This window comes from Centroberyx gerrardi, chromosome 18 (assembly GCF_048128805.1).
Source record: "Centroberyx gerrardi isolate f3 chromosome 18, fCenGer3.hap1.cur.20231027, whole genome shotgun sequence".
Classification (NCBI taxonomy): Eukaryota; Metazoa; Chordata; class Actinopteri; order Beryciformes; family Berycidae; genus Centroberyx; species Centroberyx gerrardi.
Window position 1 is genome coordinate 9,844,978 of NC_136014.1, and position 15,739 is coordinate 9,860,716.

The 15,739-nt window shown below is 48.4% G+C and overlaps 1 protein-coding gene across 2 annotated transcripts in view; it reads left to right on the top strand.

Moving 5' to 3' along the window:
- Positions 1–15,739, top strand: part of LOC139928337 (pleckstrin homology domain-containing family G member 1) — a 38,325-nt gene that overhangs the window by 12,356 nt on the left and 10,230 nt on the right. For both annotated transcript variants that reach the window (XM_078289943.1, XM_071920842.2), the window contains exons 2-5: positions 3,051–3,625; positions 8,663–8,763; positions 9,938–10,007; positions 14,205–14,251. In XM_078289943.1, coding sequence (XP_078146069.1) covers positions 3,200–3,625; positions 8,663–8,763; positions 9,938–10,007; positions 14,205–14,251 — 644 coding nt within the window. In that variant the 5' untranslated portion in view covers positions 3,051–3,199. The remainder of the gene's footprint in view (positions 1–3,050; positions 3,626–8,662; positions 8,764–9,937; positions 10,008–14,204; positions 14,252–15,739) is intronic.

A 15,739-nucleotide genomic window follows, 5' to 3' on the forward strand; every position in this document is an offset into this window, starting at 1 on the left:
ACAGATTAAACTTGGCTGGGTGTTGAGGCACGCACCCGGCCTCTTTTGTCTTCTTGAAGTTAAATGAAGGCCAGAGATGGAAGCCAGGTTGCGCAGGCACACGCTGATTCACTCGCTGTCTTATTCTGGCAGAAAACCTAGCTCTCACACACACTTAATACCCCGTCTAATCCTGGCTTGCACGGACATACGCAGAGACACAGAGGCAGAAACAGTCCCAACCTGCATGCTTTAGGACCATAATTACAGATCATTTACACGGATCAGGTTGAACATAATCTGGACAGAAGGTAACCGAAGCCCTGACATCTTCGCTCTTTGTGTGATCCTGTGTGCATGTGTGTGTGTGTTGGGGGTGGGGGGTCGGGGATGGCGGGGCGCTGGGGGGGGGTCGGTGTGCGCGAGTGTGTTCACAAGAGCCAATTCACCCAGGAAACGGCCAAGGGTGTGCCCCAAACACGGAGCTGGAAGGTGGGTGAGGAGGGGTTGGGCAAACACAAGTTCGAGCAATCTCCCTCTCTCTGATGTTTGGGTTTCAGTGCAAACGGAAACACATGGTTTCTCTGTGTTTGCTCTCCTTGTCTGTGTGTGTGTGTGTGCTGCACGTGTGCACATTCTATCGCCCATGTCTAGCTGTAATAGCTAGTGTGAGGACCATTAAGCTATTAGCTCAGTTAGTCTTATCTCTGGACTGATAAACCTAATGCATTTTTAGAGTGAAACATACACACACCATGGTTTTACATACATTACCTATTCTGATAAGGAAGCATATATCATAAATTTGTCAATAGGCAAAAAGTTGCTCAGTTACCTATTAGTATGGTAGTGTGTAATATCATATAGCCCTTTGTACAGTGTGTGTACGGAAACTTGAAAGCAATGCGTTGCTTATCGAAAAGCCAAGGCTGTTGGTTTGTGTGTGTGTGTGTGTCTGAGTTGTTTTGGTCACTGGATTCTTTCTCTTTCTCTAATCTGTAATTGTTAAAAAGTGGGTCAGGCTTGGGAGTGCAAACATTTGGATGGATACGCACACCCGCCCACACACACACACACACACACACACAAACACACACACGCACGCTGGTGACTCTGTTCCAAACTTGTGCGAGGTAAACACCGTTTCACGCCACTTCAGTTTTGGACGCTCCAATTCCTGCCTGCTTTTCTTGGCACGACAGCGGGGCGAAGCAGATTGATTACTACCACAGAACACCGTGATTCAGCTCATCGGACTCTCCCATCGCTTTTGTTTGTGAGGAGGGAAGATTTGCGAGCACACGTTCAACACAATATAACTAGGAATTTGCTTCTTGGAAACGCACACATACATGTCGGGTCAGGAGCGGCGCGAGGTTCAGTGTCTTCAGGAGGGATGGACGCAGTTGTTGCTGTGAGGATCGAACCTGTGACCCTCCCATTATGGGACGCTCTCACAAGCGGGCCACACTGTCACTAAAGTGCACTTAAAAGAGGTCGTTCCCCGTACCTATCTGAAAGGTGAGAGAGTGAGTATGTCCCCGGGATTCTTTGAGCGTGTTCCCAGTGTCCCGTTTCATGTTTTTGAACATGGTGTCTGTGATCTCCGATGCTTTGATGTGAGACGGGTTCTGGGGCTGAGCCGGTGCCGCTGGCAGCGAGAGCGCCGCCGTTCCTATAGGGCATCCGATCTCGATGTTGCCACAACACCGGAGCCGCCGGGTCACCGCCGTTGTTCGGCTTTGATGATAAAGCCCGGTGTCAAACTCTGACCGGGCTGGTATGAGGCTCTCTTGTCCTTTCCCCTCCCTCTCCTTCTCGCTGTCTCCCATGCTCCCCTGCTCAGCTCATCAAAGCTGGCTTTCTTTTGAAGCGGGACCCTTGGAAAAAGCAGCGGGGGAAAACTTGGACGCCTTGGGTCTGATACGCCGCCTGTGTGGTTTCACTTCAGCAGACCTGAGTGTGGGGCCTTGGGAGTCGGTAATCATATCTTAACGGATCTCTTCACAGACACAAGGTTGTGAGCCAGCTTGGCACCAGGTTGTCGCCAAATAGGCTCCTGTATTCACACGCACACATAGACACACACACACACACACACACAAACCCGTCTCTCTTCTACAGAAATAGGGCTTTCATTCATTGCCCCAGAGAGAGGAATATTCTCAGCATTACACCGTTAATCTGGTCATTAAACCCACTCTCTTTCTCCCTTGCAGATACACACACACACACACACACACACATACATGCACATACTTCTCTCGCTCTCACAATAAATGAATAAGCACAATCAGGAGTTTCTGTCTCGCTGTTTCTTGTGTTTGTGTGTGTGTGTTTTCTCACACAGTGTGGCGTTTAATACTTGATCAGAGCGTTAGCCTGGTGCCTGCTGCTGTGTGAAGCAGTGTGAAGTGTGATTGGGTGGAATTGAGGACAGAACTGCGGTCGGCGTCTGAGAACTGCCGGTCCTCAGAGCGGGTGGTCAGTCAGACTGCGGTCAGCTGGAATGTCAGGACTCGGGATGTTGAACAGATAGAGCCTGTGAGAACATGAAGGTGGTATTGTAGCTGTTGGAAGTTAGGCACAGTAAGTCTTTTTAGCACTTAGTTTGAATTAGAGAAATACAAGGCTGGGGTCTGTTGGGAATGTGTGGATTTTAAGCATATTTCAATAAATTTCAATTTTAAAGGTGCTGTGTGTAGCATGTTGACATCAACAAATTATTACCACATAAATTTTGAGATGTTAGTATAATTACAGTAAACAAACAAAACCATCACTGAGAACATTGGCAGCCTCTACACTGTAGAGGCTGCCAATGTGTGGGCCACCGGGTCAGATTTTGCAGGAAATCAGCTATATTGCTTTATGGTACAAAACAGGACAGAGGGTAATAGTTGTCTCAACCATTGTCTCATTTGTTTACCGTAATTATACCAAGGTATTACAATTAATATGACAGGGATGTTTAAAAATACTAAATGCAGCACCTTTTTAATTAGAAATCAAACATACATGGGACAAAATTAACATCAATGCAATTTTCTCTCTCTCTTCTTTCTGTCTAGACGATTATAACTACCTGCCGGATGCGTTGCCTCCTCTTCCTGAAGTCCCGGACTCCGGCTCGGCCCTGAGCTCCGTCGACATACCGGCCCGCTGCCTGCGCAACCCGGCCTTCCGCCACGCCTCCTCGCGCTACTGCTCCGCCCACAGCATGGACTCCTCCCCCGACAGCGCCGAAAGGCCCATCAGCTACAGCTCCACCTCCTCCTCCGCCTCGTCCCGGGACAGTCACTGCTCTCTGGGCAGCCGCTCCACCCTCGTCCCCGCCCCTCACTGTAACCCGGCCGCCTCGGACCGGGACTCCGGGGCAATTCGGTTGGAACTGGTCCCGGCCCGGCAGCTGGGGGGCGGGGAGGAGGAGGAGAGGAATGACGGCGGGACGGTGGACACGGGGAGGGGGGCGGGGAGACAGGGCAGCGGACAGACTCCGACGGACCATTCAGAACCAGAGCTGAGCCCGGATGGAGGAGACAGGACGGGCCCGAGACAGGGACCCAGAACGTACGTGGACCGGGTGGTGCAGGAGATACTGGACACAGAGAGGACCTACGTCCAGGACCTACGTAGCATCGTACAGGTGAGGAACACTCCACCATACACTACACTGGGGGGTTTTCAAAGTGTTGCACATATGCAGTGGGTACACATCCATCTGTACTAGAAACTTATTTCCCACTTGATGATGGAACACAACCTGTGTAGGAAATTGTGTAGTAGGACGCTACATATGGACAGGGAATCAAAGAAAGCATGTATAGTAAGGTCTTGTACACAATTGTGCTTTAAAGCATTTCGCAGACTGTTTTAGTTCCATAAAACTGTGAACTCTAGACCTAGGATCTGGTTTTGGAATTCTATGAAAGTGTTCTAGCTGCAAGTATGTCCAAGAAACTCACTTCACTAGAATTTCACTAGCAAATCTTGGTTCATGCCTCGACGACAGCGTTGCTACAGCTGCATTGCTAGTGAACATTTGCATGAGGAACGAATGGTTTCAAACCTTGCGAATGTGCAAAGTCATAAAACCACTCAACTAAAATGTTTCCCAAAAGAAAACCCCTGAAAAACCTGCACGTGTACCAAGTGACCCAGTTGAGGCGCGGGTGTCAGCGGGACGTCATAAATGTGTTTTAGTGGAGCGACTGTTTGACCCAGGAGCGGGGCTTTAAATCAGGAGATAACAGACATCCTTTGGGTCTTTATGTTTCCCCGGCGAGGCTTTCCTCACACACGTGACACACACCGCTCGTTGCCTGCCGGGGACCTCGAGTACAATAAGGTCACCTGCGCTTGCGGGCGGGGTTTGGCCGAGTTACATGACACCAGTGCCTTTGTGCTGCCAGCATAGGCACACATTCAAAACGTACACATGTGCACGCACGCTAGCACACACACATACTGTACTGTATGCACACACACACAGGCAAACACACTCCTTTTTAAGGCTGGCTTTGAACTGCGGGGATACACATTGCCTAAAGTCAGCGCTTTAGTGCCTTTGTATGGTTTTGTTAAAGATTGGGTGTAGTGGTTTGTATCAAAGGTTGCTCTCCCTTCTCTCTCTTTTTCTCTGTCTCTCTATCCCTCCCCCTTTGTTTCTCTATTCATCCCATTCTGTTTTTCTGTAAAGTGTATAATTCATCTGAAGAATTTGATTAATCTGTCTTTGTGCTTGAATGCGGTGCACACATATGATGTGCCAAGGCCATCTGCAAGCATTTGCATTCTGCAGTTTAATTTAAATGGATTTTTGCAGGCTACAGGGTGAAAAGACAGAATGTGTGTGTGACACTGAGGGTGGAAATTGTTATATTTTGTGTGTGTATGAGCTGGAACTTTGCCCACCTTTTCCCATATCCTCCTTCTCAGTAATGCTTCCTCTCCCAGTGTGGGCTGTCGGTTCACAGGCCTATGTGTGTGTGTGTGTGTGTGTGTGTGTGTGTGTGTGTGTGTGTGTGTGTGTATCTGTGAGTGGGGGTTAGAAAAGGTCCATAATGGGTGTCGTCAAAGGGGTCCCAACTTGCAGGAAACTCCGACTCCCAAGAGATGGGATAAGCAGGGGGAGTGAGGTTAAGGTCTTTTGGTTTTTGGTGGGTGGAGGGTGGTGTGTGTGTGTGTGTGTGTTTGGTGTGGGTGTGTGTCGGGGGGGGTTGTTGTCAGAGAAACTGTTTCCTTCCTCCACCCCCCCTTTATGCCTTTATGGCCTGTCACCCCTGATCGATGTCCCACCTTTCTCCTATCCCTCCCTTCCCTCCTCCCTCCTTCAGGACGAGGAGGTGAGGAAAAGGCAGAGGGAGAGGAAGGTAGGAAGAGGGATTTAGCTTTGAGATAACAATGTTCCCAAAGTAGGTTAGGAAAACACCGAGCAGAGCTTAGGAGCTGCACTTAACACCCTCGACCGCCTCCACTCTGCAGACCCCAGACCCCCAATCGCCATTAGTGAGGCGGACCACCCAGGCCCGGACCACACTTACATGGCAAGACAGCACTTTGGGACATCTATTTAGCCTTTCTTTACCCCTTTAATCACTATGAATGGTTTCACTCAGCACCCACAACCAATGCATTGAGGATGGATTGCACTTAACTGTATGAATAGAGCTTTTAACATGGCACTTTAGCAATCTCCTACTGTTGTACACTAGTGTGGGCAGCGCCGCATCAACCCCTCCATTATCACAATAAGCACTCGCCACTCATCCAGGACTGTCCCATGTGAGCTGGCCGGCCCTCCAACCCCCCACCCCCCCCTCCCGTTCCCATAATGCCTTGCCCTGCGCTGCTTCCCGCAGGGGGAAGAGGGTGTGACAGCCCAAACACAAATATTTACCCAGACTCCTGTGGGCTCACCTGTGTTCCATCTGTCAGCGACGGTGGCATGGTCCACACACACACACACACACGCAGGCATGTCCTGTGTGTGTGTGTGTGTGTGTGTGTGTGTGTGTAAACTGTATGTGTGTGTGTGGATGTATACTTTGGATAGTGTATGTATCACGTGGTTTGTAGGTATTCATGTGTGGGGGGAATGAGGAAAAAGAAAGCGTTTGTGTGTTTGTTTGTAGTGTGTGTGTGTGTGTGTGTGTGTGTGAATGCTCTATGTTGTGTGTGCGGACTGCGTTTGGTGTTTGTTAGTTCTGTGCGATCAGCCCTCCCTGGCTGGATCAGCGTGCGTAATGAGGCCAATCAGTCTTCTCCAAACAAGCTCAGAGACAAAGCTCTGATCTTGCTCTCCCTCCTCCTCTTCCTCTCTTCTCCTCTCTCTCTCTCTTCTTCCCCCTCTTTCCCCCTCTCAGACCTGGAACACATCGCCGGGCCGTTTGATGTTGACCAGGAATTTGGGATTAAACGGGGAACATCACTGGGGCCTGCAGGAAAACTCAACAACTGCCTTAGTCGGAGAGACAGGGAGAGAGCGTGTGGCATTTTAGTAATGGGATCTGGATGTTTGTACTTGGCATTGCCTGGAGAAATGGCTTCCCGCTGCGGTGTGGAGTGAAGAATATGTTTGGTGTGTAGGAAATGGAGGGAGAATCAGAGAAAGTGCAGTACTTGAGAAGGTTAATGGTTAACATGTGAAAGAATCAAGTTTGTACATGTTATGTCTGAAGCTTAGCAGGGAGTGTACCTTTTTGGAGGTGTGTGTCTTTGTGTGTGTGTGTGTGTGTGTGTGTGTGTGTGTGTGTGTGCGTGGAGCTGAACGCTGCTCATTGTTGAGCTCAGTCAGGCTCTGGGTGAGTGTGTTGAGTGAATGGGTCAGGCCAGGTCAGACCCGTGACCCCGTGGCTAATAAAGCATCACCTTACACATTACCTCCGACGGTCAACCAAATCTAAACATGACCCCCTAACATGACCCCCAACATAACCACCAACCTGCCGTGAGCCAAACTTCTAGTCTTATTCTTTAGCTTTAACTAAATCCTCGAGCCAAATCTTTGCCTAGAGCTCTTACATACCTAAATATCCAAGATAGTCGCCTCTCCTTAGTATGAATTCCCCCTACTGTTTCCTAGTTTGTCCTCTCTCTCTCTCTCTCTCTCCCTCTCCCTCCACCTAACCAAACAATAACAATGTGTAATACGCTGCTGCTGCCCAGGGTGAGGCTCATCACATTATACACTCATAATGCTAATAATGGCTAATCATAACGAAACCAGGAACAGAAACCACAGCAGCAGACTGGAGTTAGGCTTTAACAGGCAGACATGGGAGGGAACGGGGAGAGTCTATCTGTCTCAATCTCTCTCTCCGTCTCCCTTTTGGTCTCTCCCTCTCACACAATACACACACACACACACACACATATCTGTGTATGCGTGTCTTTAAATGGTCTGCGGGCATGTGTTTGTACATGTTGAGGGCAGCCTGGTACTTTTCTCTGTGTTGTAATGTCTATCCTGCCCAGTTGCAGACAGTGGTCTGGTTTGAAAACCATTACTGTGTTGGCGAGCTTCACTGCCACCAGGATGCTTCCCGCTCTTTAACCCCCATCCCATACCTGCCTGTGGTTCACTTTATTTACTGCTGCACGGAGGTTTGGGATCATTTGCATGTATGTGTGTGTGTGTGTGTGTATGTGCACTGGTGTCAGGAGTGTTGAGGCAGCGTGTGTTTGGGGTTGGATCCAGGTTGGCAACTTTTAGTTGCCCGGAGGAACAGATGCTATCAGTGCTCAGCCCATCTGTCAGCGAGACAGACGAGGAGAGAGACGCGATGGAGGAAGGGAAGAAACAGAGAGACTTTCCTTTCTCCCTATATTTCTACCGACCTGCAGCAATGCAAGTAAGAGTAGTATTAGTAGTTCTCACAGAGCCCACCACTAGTGCTGCAATGCACAGTGCAAAGCACAATCAGGCCTGCACAGACAGAACAGAATACACTGGTAACATAGGAAAACATACAGTAAATAACCATCAGTGCCTCTGCTAGTGGGACACCGGCCTAGAGGATCTATCTGTCTTTCTCTCTCCACCTTTCACTTTCTCTCTGCAGGTCAGACAGAGGGCTGTGGCGGGTGTGTAATCAACTAGAGTGGTATCAGCACTCGTGACTAATGGCTCCGATGGAGGCAGTGATAAGAGCCTGAATAGACTCACCAAATCTCCATAAAAAGACTTTCCTGAAACTCCCAAATCTTCCTGTTTCCATTACTTCACTGCCATGACTCGTAAACAAAAAGCAGTATTACCAAAGCGGTTCACAAAATGTAAAATTTGGAAGCAGACAATTCATATATTCAGACATACACATCAATCACAGAGCGTATGAGGTGTGGACACGGTGTTATTTTTATTCCTGGTCACTGGAATCTGGACAAAGTAGCACAAAGTAGAGTCAAGTGAAGAAGTGGGATTAGAAAACTTCCACTTTTGTGTGTGTGTGTATTTACTGTTAGTCGAAAGGTAGTGAGGTATGTGTAAGACTTGGTACATGCTCGTGTGTGTGTGTGTGTGTATCACAAGTCTGGTGCCAGTCAACATGTCAGCCATACAGTCCGTCTCACATGACTGCTGATGGGATTTCCCTCTACTTGCTTTGATGTGCACCACTCCTGACGCCTCTCTATCTGTCTCTCTCTCTCTCTCTCTCTCTCTCTCTCTCCCCCTCCGCAGGACTACTTGGAGTGTATCAGTAACCAGTCTCGCCTGGCCCTGAGCGCCGAGGATAAAGGCTCTCTATTCGGCAACATCCGAGACATCTACCACTTTAACAGGTACGACACACACAAACCCCGCCGACAGACTCCTGGCTCTTCCAGACCCAACAAACAATGCCCCGCTAGTGAAACTGGGTTGAGCCACCTGTTGATTTCGGGGAAGGGCATTGTTATGGCAGTCAGATGTGTGTGTGTGTGTGTGTGTGTGTGTGTGTGTGTGTGTGTGTCTGTGTGTGCGTTCAGTCCCCGTCTGCATATTTGCCTTCCCCGGCACCGCTCTGAACTGTGCGTGTGTGTGCATGTGTCTGTGTTCAGACTATGTATTCAGGCAAGCATCAGCCATGGTGGTCTGGGGACACACACACACACACACACACACACTTTCTCTCCCACCTATTCATCTCTCAGCTGTCGCCGCATAGAAAAGCTGGGGAATAAAAGGAAGCATCAAACCAGTTTAAAGCCGTCACAGTGACCTCATGCTTTAGCCATGAAACAATAAGTTCACCGATGGTCATTTTTCCATTGAGGGAAGGTGCACACACACACACACACACACACACACACAGTCTCACTCCCTGCCTGTTTCAATTCATGGAAGTTTCTCATTTGTTCGGAGCAAAGTGCCCTAGGACCTAATTCCTCTACCCATGGTGACTCTTGCCCCTGACATTTACTGCAATTGTTTGGAACAATGAATTGTGGGAGAGCAGTTTTTATTCCTTTGACTGAACCGGGTCAGAGAGAGAGAGAGAGAGAGAGAGAGAGAGAGAGAGAGAGAGAGAGAGAGAGAGAGAGAGAGAGAGAGAGAGAGAGAGAGAGAGAGAGAGAGAGAGAGAGAGAGAGAGAGAGAGAGAGAGAGAGAGAGAGAGAGAGAGAGAGAGAGAAGAGAGAGAGAGAGAGAGAGAGAGAGAGAGAGAGAGAGAGAGAGAGAGAGAGAGAGAGAGAGAGAGAGAGAGAGAGAGAGAGAGAGAGAGAGAGAGAGAGAGAGAGAGAGAGAGAGAGAGAGAGAGAGAGAGAGAAGAGAGAGAGAGAGAGAGAGAGAGAGAGAGAAGAGTAGGAGAGAGAGAGAGAGAGAGAGAGAGAGAGAGAGAGAGAGAGAGGAGAGAGAGAGAGAGAGAGAGAGAGAGAACATGTGTGTGGTAAAGGAAATGTTCCTAAGGGGGAATGGCTGTGCGTGTGTGTTTATACTCTCACATCAAATGCTGATGCTTGTGTGTGTGTGTTTCAGAGACCTGCTTCACGACCTTGAAAAGTGTAACGCAGACCCCGTGGCCATCGCCGAGTGCTTCGTAGCCAAGGTAAAGATGTTCACACACACACACACGCACGCACGCACGCACCACACACACACACCCTCTCCCTCCCCCCATCCGCCTCTCTGTCTCCCGAGCTTGCCTACATGCGCACGTCCTCCCCTGCTTGTTGAAACCTGTCCAAACAGCTGCTTCAGACACACACACACACACACACACACACACACGCACACGCACGCACAGTCACACACAGGAGAGAAAATGAGAAACAGGCTCTGCGCTATTACGGGACTTAAGATCCCAAAATCAGATGTAAAATGAATAATGACGAGTTCGTGCGCTGCATCAGGTCGGTCAGATGTGCCGAGGCCAGACGGGTGTCATCGCTTTTGTTTTGTTTTTACGGTGAAGAGACGCAGGAGGAGGGCAGGGAGGAAGGAGACTTTCGGAGGAATTTTAAGGACCGTCCAAATATATAATCACCTTTTTACTGGAGAAGCAGGAGGGGGCTAATGGTAGTGCTTCAGCAAGGAAGACTGGACTCAGCAACTCTAGTCACAGTATCACTGGCCTGTGTGTCAAATAAGTACAGCACCCTTGGCTTTCTTTCCATTTCTGCGGCTCGCCCCTCCATGCCCCGTAAAAAATGATTGTCTCATTATGTCCCGTGATAATCTGCTGCATTCCGGCACTTCCTCTGCAGCACTTTACATTCCCTCCCTGCCACAATTACACCCAATAACACCGCGCAACTGTCTGACCATGTAGAAAAACACCATACACTGCGTCACACGCTCCCTAAATACAGTAGCTGTTGTCGAGACGCGGCGGTTTTATAGCCGCCCGCACCGCCGCTCTGCGCAACTAACTGCAATCCATAAAGAAAACGACACGCAGGCGTCTTGTAACCGACTGATTAAAGTCCCATTTGGATGCAGGTGTTTTTTTATGTCGGCTCGGTCTCAGCCAATCAGCGCCTCCGTTCGCCTGACCTAATCTGAAGCGCAGACGACCTGCGGTTGATTGGTTTTCTGTCGTTCTGCCGTATCATAGAAAAGAGTAAAACGTCCTGATGGTGTTTACATTGTGGTTTGGCTAAGTGGGGAAATCTCTTATCTGGCCTAATATCCCATAGAGTCGCTTAACCTGAGTTTGCCGATGTGGATTTTCTGATTAGCTGTTGGACTGGTTTCAAATCCGACTTCTGATTACAGTTAAAGTGGCTTGGGCCCTTTTTAGATAACACAGCTGTAGATAGCCGCTGCCTGTACGGATGTGTTAGCGAGTGGGTTTTATAAGGCCGTAAACCGGTGTTGGGTCAGTAGTCAGACCGCTGCCTGGAAATACTTAGTCATCACTGGCCAACACGCCCCTGTAAGTCTGAGACACCCAAGGGAGAAGCTGTGTGTTGTTTGTATTAGAGTTTGTGTGGGTGGGTAGTTGTGTTAGCGTCATTATTTATCAGTCTGACTTCTGGTAAAAGGTCTGTAACCAAAATAGTAACCTCAATTCTTCTGTGTTGCTGAAGGTTAGTCATGGACATTAAGACCCAGAGAAAGCGCAAAACCACAACTATTCGCTCTGTATCTGCTCTGAAACACACACACACACACACACACACACACACACGCACACAGGCCTAACGCTTCATAGTCTTTAGCAGTCAGATAAGAATCACAACCCAGCGAAATGTTTGAAGAGGAGACAAAAAAAGTTGTAAATCTCTCCCCCTCTCTCAGCTAATTGCCTATCTATCCTGATGTTCCTCTCCGTGCCACTAAGTCCTAACTGTGAAATGTGTTGAGTAAGCCTTTAAGACTTTTTATGGGTTGCTACATGCTGACTGGAGCAGCGAGGAGCACGACTAAAACAAGATCACAAGGTTTTATCGCCGCTGTAGAGATCCATCGGCTCCAGCACTTACCTGATGACTCCATCTCCGCGCCCGGTCCGGTCTCGACACATCGGCACTGCAGCAAGGCCTGTTGCCTCATCCCATAACCTTCCACGTAATGATGATGATGAGCGGGCGCTGCTGCGACCTGACCTAGAAATTTTCTTTTTCTTTTCCTTTCACAGCGTAGTGATTAGTGGCCACTGTTAATCGAATCTCCCCTATAATCAAAGCATGGCACAAATCTTCCCAGTCAATTTGTATCTTGATGCTCTAGAGGGGATCTAGAGTTGTTGTTTTTTATCTTGATAAACATTAGTTATGTATTTAGGAGCCAGAACGCAAAGCTCAGAACCCTTACATGCAGTGTTTGGATACAGTGATTATATGATTTAGTACAGTTTTTATATGGTTTTAAAAGGGAAGTATATTATAGATCTAGGTTATTTCAGGGCCTGCTGGTTTCCTGGTTAGGATCAAAGAGAGTGTGCAGGTCTGTGTGTGTATGTGTGTGTGTGTGTGTGTGTGTGTGTGTGTGTGTGTACGTGCCTCCATGCGTCCTCGGTACAAATCTCTATTCCATAGGGGTGTATGTGTGTCTTGTGGTTTCGGCCTTGTGCGCATGGTGCCGAGGGTATTAGGAGTGTGTATCGGGAGAGTGTGTCAATGGTCTGCGAGTGTGTGTGTGTGTCATCAGAAATCGATGGTGGCACATCTGGTTGTGTTTAGGCTTGGTCTGCGGCGGCAGACTGCTGGAGACGAGGAGAGCTCTGCTCTTCAATTTAGAACAGTTCCCACGGAGCACCTCAGGCTACCAAAACATGAGTGTGTGTGCGTGAGTGTGTGTGTTCTATCTTTATGTATATTTATGGTGGGATGCACTGTTTTTCTTCCATTGTAGGCAGGTCAGATTGTTTGCGGAGGTTTGAATAGAAATGTATATTTACATAACAGCAAGAAACATAACATTCACACACATCCAATCTATACGTGCTGTAAGTTGGCTGTGCATCACATGTTGGCGAACGTGTGTGAATGTGTGTGTTCGTACATTATGAACCAGGACAGCCTCCTGTCCTCTGCCCTGTGTGTTTATGATGCCGTTTCCTGATAGCTGTCCGCATCCTGTGTCAGACCCAGCTCGCCGTATTTATGGACACGAATAGACTTCAATTAGATCTCCAAGTTACGCAACAGTAGCGGGGTTCACCTCCAGGTCTGCAGGGAAGGAGGGTGAGGAGGAGAGACGGAGAAATGAAGAAGAAAGTGTCTAAAGAAAGAGGAAGAAATAAGTACGAGAAGGAGAGGAATGTGAGAAGAATATCGGTAAAAGATGAATGGAGAGATGAAGGGAAATGTGTTGCAGGAGTAGAAGATCCAGAAGGAATGAGTGAAGGATATGGAGATCGAGAGCAGAGTTCCTGAAAGTAGAGAGGAGGAAAGAGAGAGAGGTTCATTCCGGCTTTGATAAGTCATGCTGCCTCTGATGTCTTTGATGTTCAGAGAGGCATGCGAGGTGGAAAAGGCTCAATTAAAGGGGCGGCGAGGAGGTATGAGGGGATATTTAATGGGAGTGCTCGGGCCTGTTGGGATCAACAGAGACTTAAAGGCAGGGACACGGGCTAATCATAAGCTACGGGGTTGACTTTCAATTAGTAGCGGTAAGCGGAGGAGAGAGGGGGCTTTGTCCGTGTGGAGCAGTAAACACGGAGTAGCTGGCCACTCACCTCATCTGCACTGATCCACTGTAGGCCTACTGTAGATGTACCCAGGGGTGAAGTGGTAAATAAAAATCAGTGATCATCAGTAGTCAAACAACCACCGAAAATGTAATCGAAATACTTCCAGACATGCGTCTATATATCGCTGTCAGGTGAAAACCTCCAAAAAGTAAAACAGTAAAACGACCATGCATTTTTGAGTTTATGTAATTGGTGTTGAAAAGGATTTGTACACCCAAGAGTCGTAGAATTTTCCCAACCCACAGAGGAGACAAACATGAAAATCATGTGAGGTTTTCACCCGACTCTATCCTCATATAACTTACATCAGTTTGATGCGACTTGCTATGCTGTATTCTATGCTCTATTCTATATCATAAAGATGTATATCAGGCTAAAAAAGGTGCTATTCTCCAATTTAAAAACAGGTAAAATGAGTATATGTGGGTTTACCCTCCACTACATCCCTGCATGTACCTGCTAACACACACACACACACATACACACACACACACACACAAACATCATCATCTTGCTCATCTTGCTCTTGCCTTCTCAACTTTCCACTTGTACATGTTTACTATTATAAGCATTCATCCACTAATTTGTGTGTGTGTGTTTTTCCAGAGTGAAGAATTCCACATCTACACCCAATACTGCACCAACTACCCACGGTAAGACAGCAACCCCAGTGTGTGTGTGTGTGTGTGTGTGTGTGTACCTGTCTGTCTGCGTACTCAGTAGTTTCCCGCACGTTTGTGTGATTGACTCCCGCATAAAACCCATCTCCCCGTCGTCATTGTCACCCAATCCCGACCTCACCTCCGCATACCTCCTTCCCAGCGTCTCACGTTGCCCCATTGTGTACGTCGATCAATGCGTTGCCCTTCTCCCCCTCCCGGACGAGCTGACACGTCCTATAGAAGCCACCTCAGCAGGAGTCAAAGCGTCTACTGCCAGTTACGCCTCGGGGTCCCTCCAGCCTCCCTCCCTCCCTCCCTCTCGCTCTCTTTTCTTTCTTTCATTCTTTTATTCGGGGGCCTATTGACAGAGTTACAGCTCACACACTGACAGACAGGTATTATAGTTGTCACCTTATCATGCCTAACGCCGCTAATGTTTTATTTTGCTTTGTGCGAACGCCGCGGCGCTGCAGGACACCTGCGTGGATCCCTTGGCTAGAATAAAGTGTGTGTGTTTTTGTGTCTTGGTGTCAGTGTGTGTGTGTGTGTGGGTGGGGGGTGGGGGTGTTAATAATAGGCTGAAACGTGAGGCTATTCTTCATGCTAAGACATATCACACCTTACCGTCTTTCACAACAGCAAAGAACACACCTTCTCCTCTGGCTACTTTAAACAGCGCTTCCTCCGCAGCGGTGTGATGAAATTATTTACGAGCTAATGATGACTAATTGAGGACAGATTGTGTGTGTGTGTGTTTATGTGTGTGTGTATGAGTGAGAGAGAGTTGGTTGGTGTGTGTGTGTGTGTGTGTGTGTGAAGGGCCTATTGTCAGCTGTTGGAGATAGACCCTCTCCCACACCCTCACACAGCTGGTGACCCCAAGCAAGGTCACACACGACACACATACACACACACACACGGAAGGCACATACACCCACATGGGCATGCATGAACAACACGCGCGCACACACACACACACACACGCACACACAGTAGGAGCGGAGGCTGCAGATGTATCATGGCCATACTGAGCACTAAGGTCGGGTTTCCTCTAGAACAATGTGAGGCCTGTGTGGAGCTGCACTGGAATTTAGACATGCAGACATGCACACACACGCGCACACGCACACACACACACACACACACAGAAGGAGAGAGGCAAGTTTTGGACAGCTCACAACTCTTTCTCTATCTTTTTGTCTGTGCGCGTACACACACACACACACACACACACACATACTCAGCCTCCTTTCGTCAGTGAAAAAGGCTCTTTCTTCCTCAGTAGGTCACACAGCAAAGCAGATCCACTGACCAGTAAATACAAAGATCTTACAAGGCTTTACCACCGCTGCCATTTCAGTAGAATATGCACCTAAAATCCAATTCACGCTGCCTAGAAAAATGGCCGTGCTAAATTTCTTTCCTGTGCTTTTAAATGTTATTATGTCGGGAACACATGTGCTCCCTGACCTTCCAATG